The following is a 15003-nucleotide window of genomic DNA, read 5'->3' as shown; positions in this document are numbered from 1 at the left end:
GGGTGGTGGCTCGAGTCTCCTTTAACCCCAGCCCTTTGTTGGTCCTCAGGCCTTTATTTGCAGGCAGCTTGTTCTTGGAGAGGTTTGTGCTGGCCTGTCCCGCAGAAACCTCACCTGCCTGGGCTCCTGCAGGTGGGTTGCCTGGGCCCAGGCTCCAGCTTTGCAGGTGGGCCAGCTCCTGCCTCCTAGGGGCTGGAGAGGTGTGGGGCCCTGTGCTTCTGGTGGGCCGCCCTGGTTTTCTTACTGGGGCCCTGCAGGGAGCCCCTGGAGGCTGGAGGTGTGGAGTTGGTCATGCTGTTGCTGAGTGAGGGTGCAGAAGCTTCCCTGCAAACCCAGGTGGGATTCCCCATCCCCACCCCCCACTCCTGCCTCGTCCTGGGGCATAGTCCGGGGGATACATGAACCCCTTTTTGTTGAATCCATTTTACTGTGATGTATTCTTTTCCACATCTGATTCTCCCTTTAGACTAGGAGTCAGCCAACTGCAGCCCCAAATCCAGCCCCCACTCCTGTTGTTGTAAATAAAGTTTTATTGGAACCCAGCTCTGCTGCTTTGTTTATGTTTGTGGTTGCAGCAGCGCTGGGCGGTTGAGTGGCGGTGATGGAGATGCTGCTGCCTGGGGCCTGCTCTGGAGGGCAGGCTGGGGTCTCGTTGCTTCCACACCCCCAGCAGCTAGTAGCCCCGTGTCTGCTGCACAGAGCGGGCAGCACACATCTGATAACTTGAACTAGGTGATGTGGGGCGTCCCCCGTGTTGAAGTTTTTTTTTTTTTTTTTGGCAGTGTTGGAGAAGGATGGAATTGTTTATTCATCTTGTACCCAGATTTTGTGGGGGATGGTTCTTTATGTTCTGACTGAGACTGGACAAGCATACTGTCTGACGCCCAGGTCCTTTACTGACCCACGTGCTTGTTTCCTGACCTGTTTATCCGGGCTGCTCTCAGCTTCCCTTCCTGTTTGATTACGCTTTCCTTTTTCTCCACGCCGGCCGGGGGCTTCTGCTTGTGTCTCGAGCCGGTGGCACTTAGTCTGAACGTGCTGTTTCTGTGGCTCGTGGGTCTTCCCCGGTGACTGACCACCTCCGCTCTGAGAGGTGGGGTCCAGGCTGGAGCTCGCATTGGGTCCTTCATTGTCGGTGGTGATGGCTCCAGGTGTCCTGAGGATTGAGGACTGCTTAGGAAAGCAGGTGATGTGACCAAGTGTTACCGGGCTCAGGGAGACCTGTGAAAAGCCGGGGTTTGCCCCGGTGTAAATCTGGCTGTGGGCAGCACCTGCGCGTATAAAAGGTTCATCTTTGAACGGCTTGTCCGGTCCGGTCATCCGTGCAGTCGCCCAGAAGGCGGCCTTGAGCTGGCGCTGCCCTGCGTCAGAACCAGTGCACTCGCCCTCCCATGGACAGAGCCTCAGCAGCCTGACATCAGGGCCCCTCTGTGGCTTGGTGTTCCTGCCCAGGCTCCAGCCTGTGACCCTGGGCAGGGACTTAGTGTCCTCCTCTGTAAAGCAGGCTGATGACAGTAGTGTCTTCCCGAGAGGATGGAGGGCAGTGAGTGTCAGCAGGATGCCGGCCTGCCTTGAGCGCGGAGCGCTTCCCCGGGGAGTCCCTGGCTAGGCGGGCGTCTGCCGCTGGCTGGTACCCAAGTGGGAGTGAAATGAATCCTGTTACTCGGAAATGGCTTTTGATAAGCTGGAGGGCGGGAGGTCCTCCCTCTGGTGGACCGAGGGCAGGCGTCTGGTGACCTGCTGGACGGCTGGGCCTGCCGTCTGGAGGCTCGGCGCCTGGTGACTAAGTTGCCCTTGTTGGTGAATCTTTCTGGTTGTATTGCTCCAGCAGAGCCTGGGCCTCTCAGCACTTCTGTAGGTGACTTGCCAAAACGGGCAGACTTGGAATTGTGTTAAAATGTCCTTTGCTTCGTTCCCCAAAGCTGTCTTCACACGGATTTGGGGTCCTTCTTTCCTGTTTCTTTTAGGCGAGCCATTTTCACAGCCTCGGGGCCCAGGCGGGGCCTCAGGTGGCTGCGTGGGAAGGCAGGCTTCCAGCAGTGGGGGCAGGACTAGGGACGGCGCTCCCTTGGCTCGTAGCTGCTTTATATGTAATACCGAGCTTCCAAATTAGATCTTGTTTAGGAAAAAAAAAAATACAGAAATGAATTCTGTTGCCTAGAAAAGGAAGAGCAAGCAGCGTGAAAGCCGTGGCTGTGCTCCAGGCTTGGTCTGTGCTGCCTGCAGAACCCGGTGTCTCAGCCGGCTCGTCCGGATCCTGGCACCACGAGGCAGGCTGGGATGGACACGCCTCTGACCCACCCAGAAGTGTGTTCCCTCGCCTCCCCAGCTTCATGAGTCACACCCCCATGTTTGCCTGCAAGTCTCTCTGTTATCTGACAGGCTAGCGGAGCGCGTGCGTGCGTGCGTGCGTGCGTGCGTGCGTGCGTGTGTGTGTGTGTGTGAGAGAGAGAGAGAGAGAGAGAGAGAGAGAGAGAGAGAGACTGCTGATGTTTGTGAAAACCGAGGGGCAAGCAGAGTAGCCAGATGGGTGTGGGGCAGAGCTGGGCCCCAAACCTGACACGGATTCGCTGGAGGAGGTACATACCTGCAATACCGTTGGGGAAACCAGAGTGTTCTTATTTGTATTTTGGATTTGTATCCAGTGAAATCTGGCTTAATAAATGAACCCTTGCATGCCCTGAGGCTGGTGTCTGTAATCTTGCTTTGTAAAGGGCCGGGTAGTAAATAGTTGTTGCTTTGTGGAGCATGCTGGCCTCTTGCACATTCTTTAGGCTGACTGTAATTTGCCCACCCTGCTCTAAGAGAGAACTGGGGCTGAAGGGTGTTCATCTGTGCAGTCTGACTGTGGAGCGCTGCAGTGAACGACCATCGACCATCAGGCCCCCTCCCCACAGGTGTTGTCTCCGTAGCAATGGTGGCTCAGTAGCGTTGCTTGTTAGCACCCCAGATTGCTATAGAAATACAGGATCCAGTCCGATGTGTGGTGAGACATGGCTGCTTTGACAGTAGGTCGTGTGATTCCATGGCTGTGGGTTATTAACATTGACATGGGTTTTTTTTTTTTATCTTTTTTTGTTTACATTGACATGTTTGATTTTAGAACCCGCTGGCATTTGTGAAATCTTGTCTTGGCCCCTCAGTTCTGTAGGTGGGGAAGCTGAGGTCTAGAGAGGCCAGTAGTGTGCCCAGCAGGTGCAAAACTTGGTTAAAAAGTGGGAGAAGGGTCCCTCCAAAAAGTGCACGTATGGGTTTAGTTGCAGACGTTAGTCCAGTGTGCTCCCTGTTTTGGCTTCACGGAGGGGCTCTTTTCAAAAGGAATAGAAAGCATATTCCCTGAACATAGTAGGTGCTCAGTAGGTGTTGGCTGAATGGCTGAATTTATTTAGAGGACGTAGTTCAAGCAACAGCTGTTGACCAACTGATACCTCTTAGTGCCCCTTGGCCAGGGTTTTCTTTATTGTTTTCTGGGGTGCGGGAAGCGGGGGTACAGTCAGGCTCCGGTCCCCTAGTGCTCCCTGAGGGTGAGTGTGGGGACTGGTCAGTCCGGAGAGGCGTGGTGTCACCGGGAAGACCCACTGAGAGCTCTCTGTGTCTACTCTAACCTCTGCCCACGGGCCCAGGAAGTACAGAACCAGAGAACGATCGGTTTGCATCAGTGAACTGGCACGAGTTTGGACTGACAGGCTTTGGTTTAAGATTTATTTTTTATTGAGGTAACATTGGTTTATAACATTATATGCTTCATGTGTGCAACCTTATATTTCTACTTCTGTATGCCCCAGTGCGTGCCCACCACCATGTAGTCTCTGTCCGTCACCATACGTTGATCCCCTTTGCCCATTTCGCCCTCTCCCCACCCCTTCCTTTCTGCTAACCATTGCTCTGTTCTCTGTATCTGTGTTTTTGTTTGCTTTGGTCTGTTCATTTATTTTTTTTGTTTGTTGGTTTGGTTTTTTATATTCCACATATGAGTTGAAATCATACAGTATTTGTCTTTCTATGTCTGACTTATTTCACTTAGCGTAATGCCCTCAAGGTTCATCCATGTTGTCACAAATGGCAGTTTCATCTTTTTTATGGCTGAATAGTACTCCATTGTGTGTGTATACCACATCTTCTTCATTCATCCATTAGGCTATTGTAAATAATACTGCGATGAACATAGGGGTGCATGTAGCTCTTCAAATTAGTATTTTCATATTCTTTGCATAAATTTCCAGAAGTGGGATTGCCAGCTCATATGGTAGTTCTGTTCTTAGTTTTTGAGGAATCTCGATACAGTCTTCCATAGTGGCTACACCAATTTACATTCTTGTGGATTGACAGATTTTTTTTTTTTTTTTTGCAGTACGCGGGCCTCTCCTGCTGTGGCCTCTCCCGTTGTGGAGCACAGGCTCTGGACGTGCAGACCCAGCGGCCATGGCTCACGGGCCCAGCCGCTCTGCGGCATGTGGGATCTTCCCGGACCAGGGCACAAACCCGTGTCCCCTGCGTCGGCAGGCGGACTCTCAACCACTGCGCCACCAGGGAAGCCCGGATTAACAGATTTTAAGAAGACTTTCTAGTAGTATCTATAGAAACAAGAATTTTTCTGGTCAAGTTTCAGAATTATAAGACATTTGATTTTTTAAAATCAAGCATGTTGGGCTTCCCTGGTGGCTCAGTGGTTAAGAATCCGCCTGCCAGTGCAGGGGACACGGGTTCGAGCCCTGGTCCGGGAAGATCCCACATGCCGCAGAGCAACTAAGACCGTGTGCCACAACTACTGAGCTTGCACTCTGGAGCCCGTGAGCCACAACTACTGAGCCCACGTGCCACAACTACTGAAACCTACGCGCTTAGAGCCTGCGTTCTGCAATAAAAGAAGCCACTGCAATGAGAAGCCTGCGCACCGCAGCGAAGAGTAGCCCCTGCTCTCTGCAGCTAGAGAAAGCCTGCGCACAGCAGCAGAGACCCAACGCAGCCAAAAATAAATAAATACAATAAAAAAATTTTTAAAAATCAAGCATGTTAAGATTTAATGTAGCAATTTGATGGCCCAGGATGTCTGGTGAATAATTTTTATTTCTCTTTGTTGGTTTGGTTTTTAATTTAGTAAAGAACTAGTTATCTGGATTTAAATGAATGATGCGGCATCTGTAGTCCTGCAAGTTGTGTGGCTGGGAAGGAGACATCACTGGCTTTGTTCAGAAGTGTTTGTAGGTTCAGTGGTCAGGTGAAAGTTGTGGTCAGAGACAGCAGAGATGTAGCCGTAAGTTAGCATTTTCCATCATTGTGCTGAAGTGAGGGATTCTGGAACGTGCTTCTTGTTAATCGGCTGTGTGACCGTGGGTGAGTCCCGTCATCTCTGTAGGCTGGACTTTGGGTGGAGCTTGTGTCTATTTTATCCTCTGCTGTATCCCAGTCCCAGCTCAGGGCTTGGGCACATGACAGTGCCTGCCTAGTAAAAACGTGTTGAATAAACGATTGTAATACTTTCCTGTGGTCGCTGTGACAAATTACCACAAATCTCGTGGCTGAAAACAGCACAGATGTGTTCTCTCCGAGTTGTGGAGGTCAGAAGTCTGAAATGAATCTTGCTGGGCTGAAATCGAGGTGTCGGCTGGGCTGGGCTCCTTCTAGGGGATGCTCTGGGGGAGAATCCGTTCCCTGGCCTTTTCCAGCTTCTAGAGGCGGCCTGCATCCCTCTGCTCGTGGCCCTCTTCCAACTTTAAAGAGCACCCCTCCGGCCTGTGCTACTGTTGTCAACCGCTTAGGGTCTGACCCTCCTGCCTCCCTCCTGTAAGGACCCTTGTGATTACCTTGAGCCCACCCAGGTAATCCAGGATAATCTCCCCAGCTCAATATCCTTAATTTCATCACACCTTTGCCTGAGAAGGGGACATATTCTCGGGTTCTGGGAATTAGGACGTCAACGTTTTTGTTATTCAGCAGGTCACACTAGTTTGTAGAGTGCCAGCAGTCCCTCAGTATCCCATTTGTAGCCCATGGAATGGTCTCCTGTGGATGAATAAAAGACTCCATCCCTCTGCCGGGGCCCCTCCTTGGACCCCCGCTGGAGCTGTAGGGCCTCTTCAGGGCTGCCCTCTCAGGCTGCCCCATACATTTCCCACCTGGAAACCTTCAAAAGTGCTTATTTAAGGCTTTTCCTTTTACACCCAGAGTCAGCAAGTTTGCAGGCCACTTGTCCTGTTGCATATTTTTTGTTTCTTTAAAAGCAGTATGAAAAATGTAAAAAAGCAAATAATTTTTAGCTTGAGGGCCTTACAAAACAGGCCATTGGCTGGGACCCTGACTGGTGTTTGCCAGCCCCTGTTTTAGACTGAGCTGTGCAGGCTGGGGCCACGTGTGGCCGTCACCTTGGTGGCAGTCTCAAGGGCTTTTGTTCGTAGTGGAATGTGTGTGTGCCCATGGGTATTGGGAGGGATTCATGTTCCTACCCCAGTGATCTTTTCTGTTGGTTTGATATGACAAGTGTCTAAAATTAAGATCTCATCTAGTCTTAATGGAGAAGTTCAGGTTGTTTTCCATTTGAAAGCCTATTAATTACTGGTCTGACACAGACACGATACAGTCCCTTTCCTGGAGGAGGGGCTTACAGCCCAGTCGGGGGAAGCAGCCAGGGGAGGTTATTACTAGTTCTGACTTTGGCAGAAACTCACCGGATCCAGCTTCGGGGAGGGAGATTTAAAGATAAAGGGGTGTGTCCTGGAACCCTTGGCATCAGAACTCGAATTTGGACACTTTTGGCTGGTTTCCCTCCCTGTCATCGCTGTTCCTTGCTCCTGGTACGTGAGGCAGGCACTGGGGAGGGTGGCTGGCATCGAGTGCTCTCACGTGTAAACTTGGCGAGCACCTGAGCGTTTCTGCTGGTTTGTTTCTTCGTGGAGCCCTGTCTCCTGGACACTGCAGTGTGGTTCGCTTCCTGGGGATTGGGTGCTGCACGTGAGCCTCTCCCTTGGCTGGCTCTTGCTGCACCTGGTAGGTGACCCCTGCACATCCTGTGCAGCTCAGGACGCTCACCCCTAGGCATCCATTGAGGTGCCTGAGTGTTTCCGGATACACATTGCGTGCTTATCTGTTCCTGTACCTGAGACAGTGACCAGCGGGTCTTGAGTATCAGGTTTCATGTGAAATGAATGAAAGGATGGATGTTCCCAGCTCACTGGATGTGCTCTTCTGGCCGGCGTGGCTTCAGAATAGGATCAAATGACAGACCTTCGTGCTGCAGCTGCACCAAGTGCCTGTTATGAGTCATGGATGTTTTCACAGTTACCTCCGTCCTGTCATTTTACCGACATGCCCAAACTGGTGCTTTAGCTTTCTTTTCCATGCACTAATTCTAATGGGAGGTAATGGTCACTTGTACAAGTTTTAGTTTTCCATGGTCAAGTTTAGAGCCAGTGAGGCCAAGGGTGAGGGTGGAATAAAAGGCACTGGAGCTGGCACGTGGCCTTACTGAGTATTGAAATGGATGAGCGAGGAAGTGAATGAGGAAAGTGCTCCTAGAGGAGCCTGTAGAAAGTTAGAAGGTGGCAGAGGGGAAAAGCTTCTTCCTTGGTCGGTTTTTCAAGACGTTCTCTGAGTGGAAGGCAGGAGTGGATGGTGAAGCCGCGGGGGCTCTGCACCGGGAGGCCTGCTCTCTGTTTGCCCCGTCTGCATCTCGGAGTGCTGGTCCTTTAGTGTGAAAGGTACCTGCACCCGGCTGTTCCTGGGTGATTTCCTGACTGTGTGCTTCCCTTTGCTTTGGGTTTGCTCATCCTTGAAATGGACAGTAGCCTTCCATAAGGACGACCTTATTTTCGATGTGACGCGGATGTGCTACAAGGGGCGAGCATTTGTTTTTCCACCTTGCGGAGCTGTCCTTGACTCAGGGAGCGGACTCGGTGTGCAGAAGTTTACATCTCAGTGTGGTTGGTGAGTGATAAGAGTCAGCTGCTTTTCAGGCAGGGAGGGTTCTTAGCGTTGCTCTTTAAATGTGAGCAAGGCTGCCCGTGCGCGCTAAGGGCAACTTTCTAGGGACAGAGTCCGTCCAAAGCGTTCTTCAGATCTTTAAGGAGATCCGTGAGCCCTGAACGATTCCGTCCACTGGATCAGAGGTTCTGGTGGATTAACACTCTTTTTGTTTTTTTTTCCCCCCACTTCAAAGGCAGATCGGGAGCGGTGCCGAGAAAAATTTCCTTACTAGATGACATTTCATCGCAATGTCCGATCGTTTGGGGCAAATAACCAAGGGCAAGGATGGGAAAAGCAAGTATTCGACTCTCAGCCTGTTTGATAAGTATAAAGGAAAATCAGTAGACTCGATCAGATCCTCAGGTAAGAGGGGGTTGGAGGCCAGTTCCTTATGCTTTCCCTTAAGCGAGAAGCTCCAGGTCAAGGATCAGGAAAACCTAGAGTCCCCTGTCTGGTCAGACAGGAATGGTCCATGCAGACCAGTCTGCTGGGCACGTGGAGGTCATCCTGTAGTTCAGGGGAAACACGTCACCCTCTGCTCCTAATTGATGTATGATTTCAGAGCCTGGAATATCCTGACTCTGCTGTACTAGGATTATTTCCTCCTCTGTCTTATCTTATTGAAGCCATGGATATTTTGAGCCCGATGGGCAGAATGGGATTTAATTTGCATTAGAGTTATACCCCTTTAGGTTTCATGGTTCTAATATTCCGGAGCTTGGCGGGGAAAGTTCCTGTTGATTCTGTCCACACCCCTTGAGAATTTTATGAATGCCGGGGGCCCTGCTCAGGCTTGGCTTGGGTCTAGGCGAGGCTGTCCCTTCAGTCCTACTGTAACGAGGCCAGAGCAGTCTCCCCCCTGCACAGGGCTAGTCATTCTGTGGGATGGAGGTTTCTAGGCCTGGCCCCTCCCCCATGTCCTAAACGCCCTGAGCCTTCTGCCCACGAGCAAACTGGAAGCCTCCGCACAGACTTCAGCAGCTCCTGTGTCTCTGAAGTCCTCGGTGAAGGGCTTGTAAAAGGACTGACTACAAGTGACCACCAAGCACTTTTTGTGTGTTTGCGTGGCGGGTCTGTCCCTTGTTTGTTGTTTGGTTGCCTCTGTCATTATCCTCTAGAGTTTGGAAGAGCAGCTGAATGAACCCGGCATCTTTCCTTCCATGACTTTCTGTGCAACATCTCTTTCCACCTCTCCCTCCACACAGTTATTCCTAGACATGGCTTACAGAGTCTCGGGAAAGTTGCCACAGCCCGGCGTATGCCACCGCCTGCAAACCTGCCAAGCTTGAAGTCTGAAAACAAAGGAAACGACCCCAACATCGTTATAGTACCCAAGGACGGGACGGGATGGGCAAACAAGCAGGATCAGCAAGACCCAAAGAGGTGAGAGCAGAGGGGCGGGCGGAGGGCCGGGAGCTGGAGCTGCGTCCGTGGCCGGCTCCCTCTCCTCCTGCAGGGGGCAGCTCTGGAGAACTGGGCAGGTTCCAGAGGAAGCTTCTTTCACCCCGACTCCTGCTACTTAGCAGTTTCTTGCTCCCTGCCTTCATTTTTCCTGGCTCTGGGAGCCGATGCAACAGTGTTTCTGTGAGCTGCCTTTCCCTGGTGACCCGTGTCCCCTGTGCCTTGTTAAGAAGGGCTCACCTCTCCCAGAGGAGCCACTGTGGGGAGAGCTGAGTGCTTCACCTGGTTGGGGTCCCTGGGTGCTGGGCCCCAGGTAGAGAAGGTGGAGCCGTCCCAGCTGTTGGGGCAGCAGCGCCCCACACAGGTGTCTGCACATGCTCTGTAGGACTCAGTTACGAGGACAGCCGCCCCAGTCCAGGCACCCGGGGCAGCGCGCAGCCCCCTGCAGGCCCACCCTCTGCCGGCACCGCACTTACGGGAGCCTTAGGAGGCCCGGGATCTGGCACAGAGATCATCATTAGAGGCAGGTTGTGTGGTGGCGCTGAAAGCACGAGTGTGCCGCCTGAGCCTTCGTTCCTCCTTCCGTGGCCCGTGGCCCGGCTGCGTTCCCGCCAGCGGTAGGGTGTCCAGGAAAGAGGATTGGGGTTTGCGCTGGGAGGGGTTTGGGGAAGGACGGGGCCTCTCTGAGGCTGGCAGGCAGAGCCCTGCTGCTGGGCTTGGCCGTGAAAACAGGGCAGTCCAGCCTCATACCCTCTCCTGCCCTGTGTTTCCCCTGTGGTCTGGCTGCTGATTGATACTCAGGACCCAGAAAGTAAAAGTGGCCCAGAGCACAGCCTGCCAGCCAGGGTCCTTTTCTCTAATTGGAAGTGGCCAGTAGCTTCTGTAAAACTTCTGTAGTTACTTCAGACAATATGTAGAGAGTGAGCCAATAATTCGCTCAGATGATCCGTAATAACTGAAATTTTAAGACAGTTCCTAACCGTTGGCTTAGGGATCATCCTGATTGACGGTATAGTGTGACTTTTAGAACTGGACAGATGTGTGTGATTTCCAGCCAGGCCATTTATGGGACCTGGTTTATTTGACTTCTGAGCATCATTGTCCTCCTGTGAAGTACAAATAACACCTGGTTCCGGGGGTGGCTACAGGAAATGGATGAGATTTGCCCAAGTCACGTGTTTAGCACAGGGCCTGGCACAGAGGTGATACGTGGCGGATGTCCTCATTCTGTTCAAGTGTAGACGCTGCAAACAGCTCAGTGTAAGCGTTGAAATGCCTCTGCTACTGAAAGTTCTAGAGAGAGAGGACAAAGCCTTGCTCCCTCCTTTTATCCAGTCTTATGGACCAGTAGCATCGAAAGCGTCAGGCATCTTCAACGAGGCCAGTGTGCTGAAGCATGTTTGCCAGCCAGAGGTGAAGAGTGAGTGTTGGCGGGGGCAGCAGACCCCGGCGCTGCTTCTCTGCCTCCCCTGGGCCACATCCTCACGAGGCTGTCAGGGAGGTGGCCGAGTAGGGGGGCCACACCTGCTGGGACTCAGTGTTTGGAGACCACAGAAGTGACACCACCTGGAAGCATCTATTTCAGGTAGAAGGTGATGTGAGAGAGGAGGGTCAGTGGCCTTCATTGTGTAATAATCACAGGTGGTGAGTTACTCGGTTGAGTAAGCCTTGGATGTGTGTAGAATTTGCCTTCAGCTGAGCCACCGGCATTGGGTGGATTCTGGCCAGGGGATTGCTGTCCTCCTTGAAGCTCGTCGCATGGAAGGTTGAACAGAACGAGTGACTGGAAGGCTGCAAGTTGGCAGAAATCTTCCTTCAGAACCCTTTCTTATTGCTCTCAGAATATGACTTGTGGGGTATAGATCGACAGACGCACCTTTGCTGGAGGGTAGCTCCACGGTATCTTTTAAACTTTAAAACGTCTTTTGATCCAGCTGTCCCACTTCTAAGAACTTAGACTACTGAATTGCGTACACACAAGTGTGCCAAGATGTGTACACAAAAATGCTCATTGCAGTTTTATCTGTAATAGAAGAAAAATTGGAGGTTGGCACATTGTGGCCCATCCACCTGTACTGTGTCATTAAAAGAAAGCAGTAGATCCATGTGTGTTGTCACGAAAAGATGTCAAGGGCATTGAGTAAAACACGAGTTGCTGGACTGTGTGTATGGTGTTACCCTACTTGTGTTACAAAATGCTATGCTAATATACGTAGAAAAATCTGCTTGAGTTTCTCTCCGGAGGATGAGATCGTGACAAATTCTGTGTTACATGTATTTATTTATTTTTATCATGAGCATATATTTCTTTTATAAGCCAAGAGAAGGTTTAAAAAAAAAAAATCTGCTCATGCTTCAAAGAGATCAGCCCCTGAGGAGCTGTGAGCTCTTGGTCAGGAGCGAGGGGCGGGAGCTCAGAGCCCATTCCCTGCCCCGACGCAGTCTCCCTCGTGACATGTCCTCCATCACTTCGTTGTTGGCCGTGAGCTTTCAGTCTTCGCAGACAAAAGGCTCTGTGGAAAGGCAGAGGGCTGGCCTGTCCTATCAGGCGTCGGTGAGCAGACCTCACAGGTGGTCCAGTTTCTCGTTGCCTTGGCCAGCCTAGGAGTCCGCCGGGGAAGGTATCTTTATTGGCCAGAGGAGGTCTTGCTCCCAGCCAGCGAGCAGCCGTGTCTCTCGGGAATGTGGAGGGACCTTGTGGGCTTGGCCGGTGCCTGTCTAATTCCTGTGTGTGTCCTGCCTTTGTCTAGTTCCAGTGCGACGGCCTCTCAGCCGCCGGAGTTGCTGCCGCAGCCGGGTTTGCAGAAATCTGTCTCCAATTTGCAGAAACCGACACAGTCGATCAGTCAGGAGGTAGGTGCTGGGGACCCGGTCCCGATGCTTGCCTAGGCGTCGGCGCCTCTGAGCTCCCTGGCGCTGGGGACCGATGGGAGCTGTCGCTGAGAAGCGTGGCTCTGCGTGACGTGCTCATTCCAGAGGCAAACCTGATGAGTGACTCTTGGGAAAGACCCCAGATGCAGAATAGAATATAGACGCCTAATTTGATTCCAGTTGCCTTAGCTTGAGGTGAGTCACTCTGGCAGCTACAGGCTAGATCGGGCCCCCCGCAGTGTCTCCCCGGAAGCAAGTGTCAAAAGGAGACAGCAGGTGTTAGGCTACAGAAGGTTCAGTGGTCTGGTGAGTTTGGAAAACAAAATGAAGCCAGCTCCTTTGCTTGGTTTTCTTAATGTCATACTTTCTCTCGGTGTCTTCAGTATGCTAATGTGTCCTGTGAGTCTCCGAGAAAAGGACATCATGGACAGCGGTCCCGAAATGTATTTATCCTTGGAAACCTCTTTTCGTCGAACGTCTCTAGAGACTAGTGTCTCTCAGAGCATGCTGTGGGAAATACCAAGCTGTGATCCTTTATTTGTTGCTGCACTTCATACGCCTCTAAACAGAGTCATGATTTAATCAAGAGCTCATATCCTACTTGGCCCACTGGTGTCTGTCTGTGGGTACAGAGGCCGGTATCTGGTAGCTAGAAATCTAGGCAAGGTGTCTGAATCTTTTAGAAGACCAGAAAAAATCTAGACAGATACCTGGCGTTCACTGGCTCCCTTGAAAGAATGACTCAGTTTGCATTGCTGCCTGGGCAGTAGAAGGACCGAGGTGCCGTCCCCATCTGCGGGGAAAGCTTATGGCTTTACCAGAGGGACACCCTCCCTGCCCAACACTGAACTGTGCTTTGAAATTAAAGGAGAAGCAAGAAGAAATCCACATTCATGCGAGACTGCATGTTCATTGGCCTGAATCCACTGGGACCTGCTGATCAGTCAGAGCATGTAGTGTGGAGTTCGTATCTGTTTCCCAGAATTTGAAGCTGAGTGCGATTAAGGAGCCCTGGTTGTTTCTGGAGCCCTGGTTGCTTCTACAGCCCTGGCTCTACGTCAGACTCACCTTGCAAGCTTGTTAGAGACAAACAGGCCTGGGCCGGGCCTGCGTGCGGCTTGGGCGCCCGTGGAGCACGGGCGCCGCGGGGGCTGCGGTCGGGTCGGGCCCTGCCCTGCAGCTGGCGCGTGGGCCCTCCGCCTGGCGCTTACCAGCTCTCCTCTCGTGCGGGGACGGTGTTGGGAGGAGGCCCCCGGTGGTTCCCAGCTTTGGGGTGAGATTTGCCACAGTGTTGTTAACGCCTTCGTGGCCCCTAGGCCTTCTCTTCCGGGGGTGAGGGTGGGGGCCATCCCTGTGGCTTCAGGCTTGGCTGCAGACCCCGAGCCGGAGGCTGTGGGATGGCAGTGCCCTGGGGCCCCCTGCTTCCCGCTGGTCTGGAGCCTCGCCCTTCCCAGCAGGGGCTGCCCTGCCCCTGTCACGGTGCTGGCATTTCCCTTGTGTGGTCTGCACGGGGGACCCTGGGCGTTCCAGGCCTCTCAGGTCAAGCACTCAGGGCAAGTCTGTGATAAATACATGCGTTATTGCACCTACTCAGCTCTGCATCGAAGGCAAGAGAGACAGCTGTCTGCCTTGAGTGTGTGTGGCGGCAGAGGCAGGGGGAGGATGGGAAGGGGTAACTGTTTATCCAGGATCTAGTCCAGTAAGTGATGGAACGTCATGCTGCATCAGCTTGGATTTGTGTATCTTTACCTTCGGTTGTTAAGTAGCATGTTGTTGGGAAGACAGCTGAGTTCAGTGGTTGGGGACCTGAAGGGGCTTTGGGCGTGGGCAGGGTGGGGACAAGTCCTGGTCCCGCCTCACCAGCTGAGTGTCTAACCCAAGTGACCCAGGTGTGCCTAGCACCGTGCCTGGCGTGCGGTGAGCTTTCAGCAGAGGTGAGCCGAGCCGGGCAAGCCCAGATGAGTGGAGGCGGAAGGCCGCGCACCTGGGGAGTGGTGCCTTGTGGCACGGCAGTAATTGTGGAAAGTGGTGCTGCCGCCTGGCCAGCGACTCGTCAGGCACGTGAGCCTTCTCGCGCGCGTGTTCTGTTAGCGGCGCCACCCAGTTTTTCAGACACACTAGAATTGGGGTTTGGTCTTGTCCCTGGAGCAAGACAGAGTAGCTCTGTGTGGGCATGAGGGGCAGCCTGGCAGCATGTTCCGAGCGCACCGCTGGCTCTGCCGTGGGACCCTGAGCTGGCCGCTCGCCCTCCGGCCTGCCCCTCGTCTGTCATGTGGCTGTGGGTCCTGACCCTGGACTGTTGCCCGAGTGGGAGGCTGCGTGGAAAGCCCGCGTGGTTGGACCTTACCCCGCTGGTGGTGGTGGGTACATCAGTGTAGGGTCTGGACCTCAGGTGAGGATCCGAGGGCACCTTGTTCTGACTCGCTCAGGGAGTGGACCGCAGACCCTGTTCTCATTGTCTTCCTTCTTTCAGAATACAAATTCAGCGCCAGGTGGACCAAAGTCATGGGCACAGCTGAATGGAAAGCCAGCAGGACACGAAGGTGGTAAGTGTGTGTGTGGCGTGGCGGTGGGCGGGTGGGAGGGAGGTGTGCCTTTTCTGGGCTGCTCCAGTTCTGTCCAGGCAGTCTTCGGCTTGCAGCTTTGTGGACTCTCCTCCCAGAGCGAGTTACTGCCTTTGCCCCGGCGGTGGAAGTGCTGATTCTGCAGAGCACGTCAGCTCTTTGGTTTCACTGAACATTATTGCTAAGGACAGCCCTCCCAAGGTGTGCG

General features: G+C 52.9%; 2 protein-coding genes across 6 annotated transcripts in view; both read left to right on the top strand.

Moving 5' to 3' along the window:
- The window catches only part of PLPP7 (phospholipid phosphatase 7 (inactive)), a 94757-nt gene extending 86472 nt beyond the window's left edge, over positions 1-8285 (top strand). Inside the window, exon 3 of the mRNA XM_060154038.1 lies at positions 8153-8285. Within this exon, the coding sequence (XP_060010021.1) occupies positions 8153-8195 (43 nt within the window). The 3' untranslated portion in view covers positions 8196-8285. The remainder of the gene's footprint in view (positions 1-8152) is intronic.
- The window catches only part of PRRC2B (proline rich coiled-coil 2B), a 58739-nt gene continuing 51917 nt past the window's right edge, over positions 8182-15003 (top strand). For 4 of the 5 annotated variants that reach the window (XM_060154024.1, XM_060154022.1, XM_060154021.1 and 1 more), the window contains exons 1-4: positions 8182-8322; positions 9165-9342; positions 12111-12213; positions 14705-14777. In XM_060154024.1, coding sequence (XP_060010007.1) covers positions 8208-8322; positions 9165-9342; positions 12111-12213; positions 14705-14777 — 469 coding nt within the window. In that variant the 5' untranslated portion in view covers positions 8182-8207. Of the gene's footprint in view, positions 8323-9164; positions 9343-12110; positions 12214-14704; positions 14778-15003 lie in introns of those variants that run through there. The other variant, XM_060154023.1, reaches the window with a different exon arrangement.

The sequence above is a fragment of the Lagenorhynchus albirostris genome, chromosome 7 (genome assembly GCF_949774975.1).
Source record: "Lagenorhynchus albirostris chromosome 7, mLagAlb1.1, whole genome shotgun sequence".
NCBI classification, from domain to species: Eukaryota; Metazoa; Chordata; class Mammalia; order Artiodactyla; family Delphinidae; genus Lagenorhynchus; species Lagenorhynchus albirostris.
This window is presented reverse-complemented; position numbering and strand designations above follow the sequence as displayed.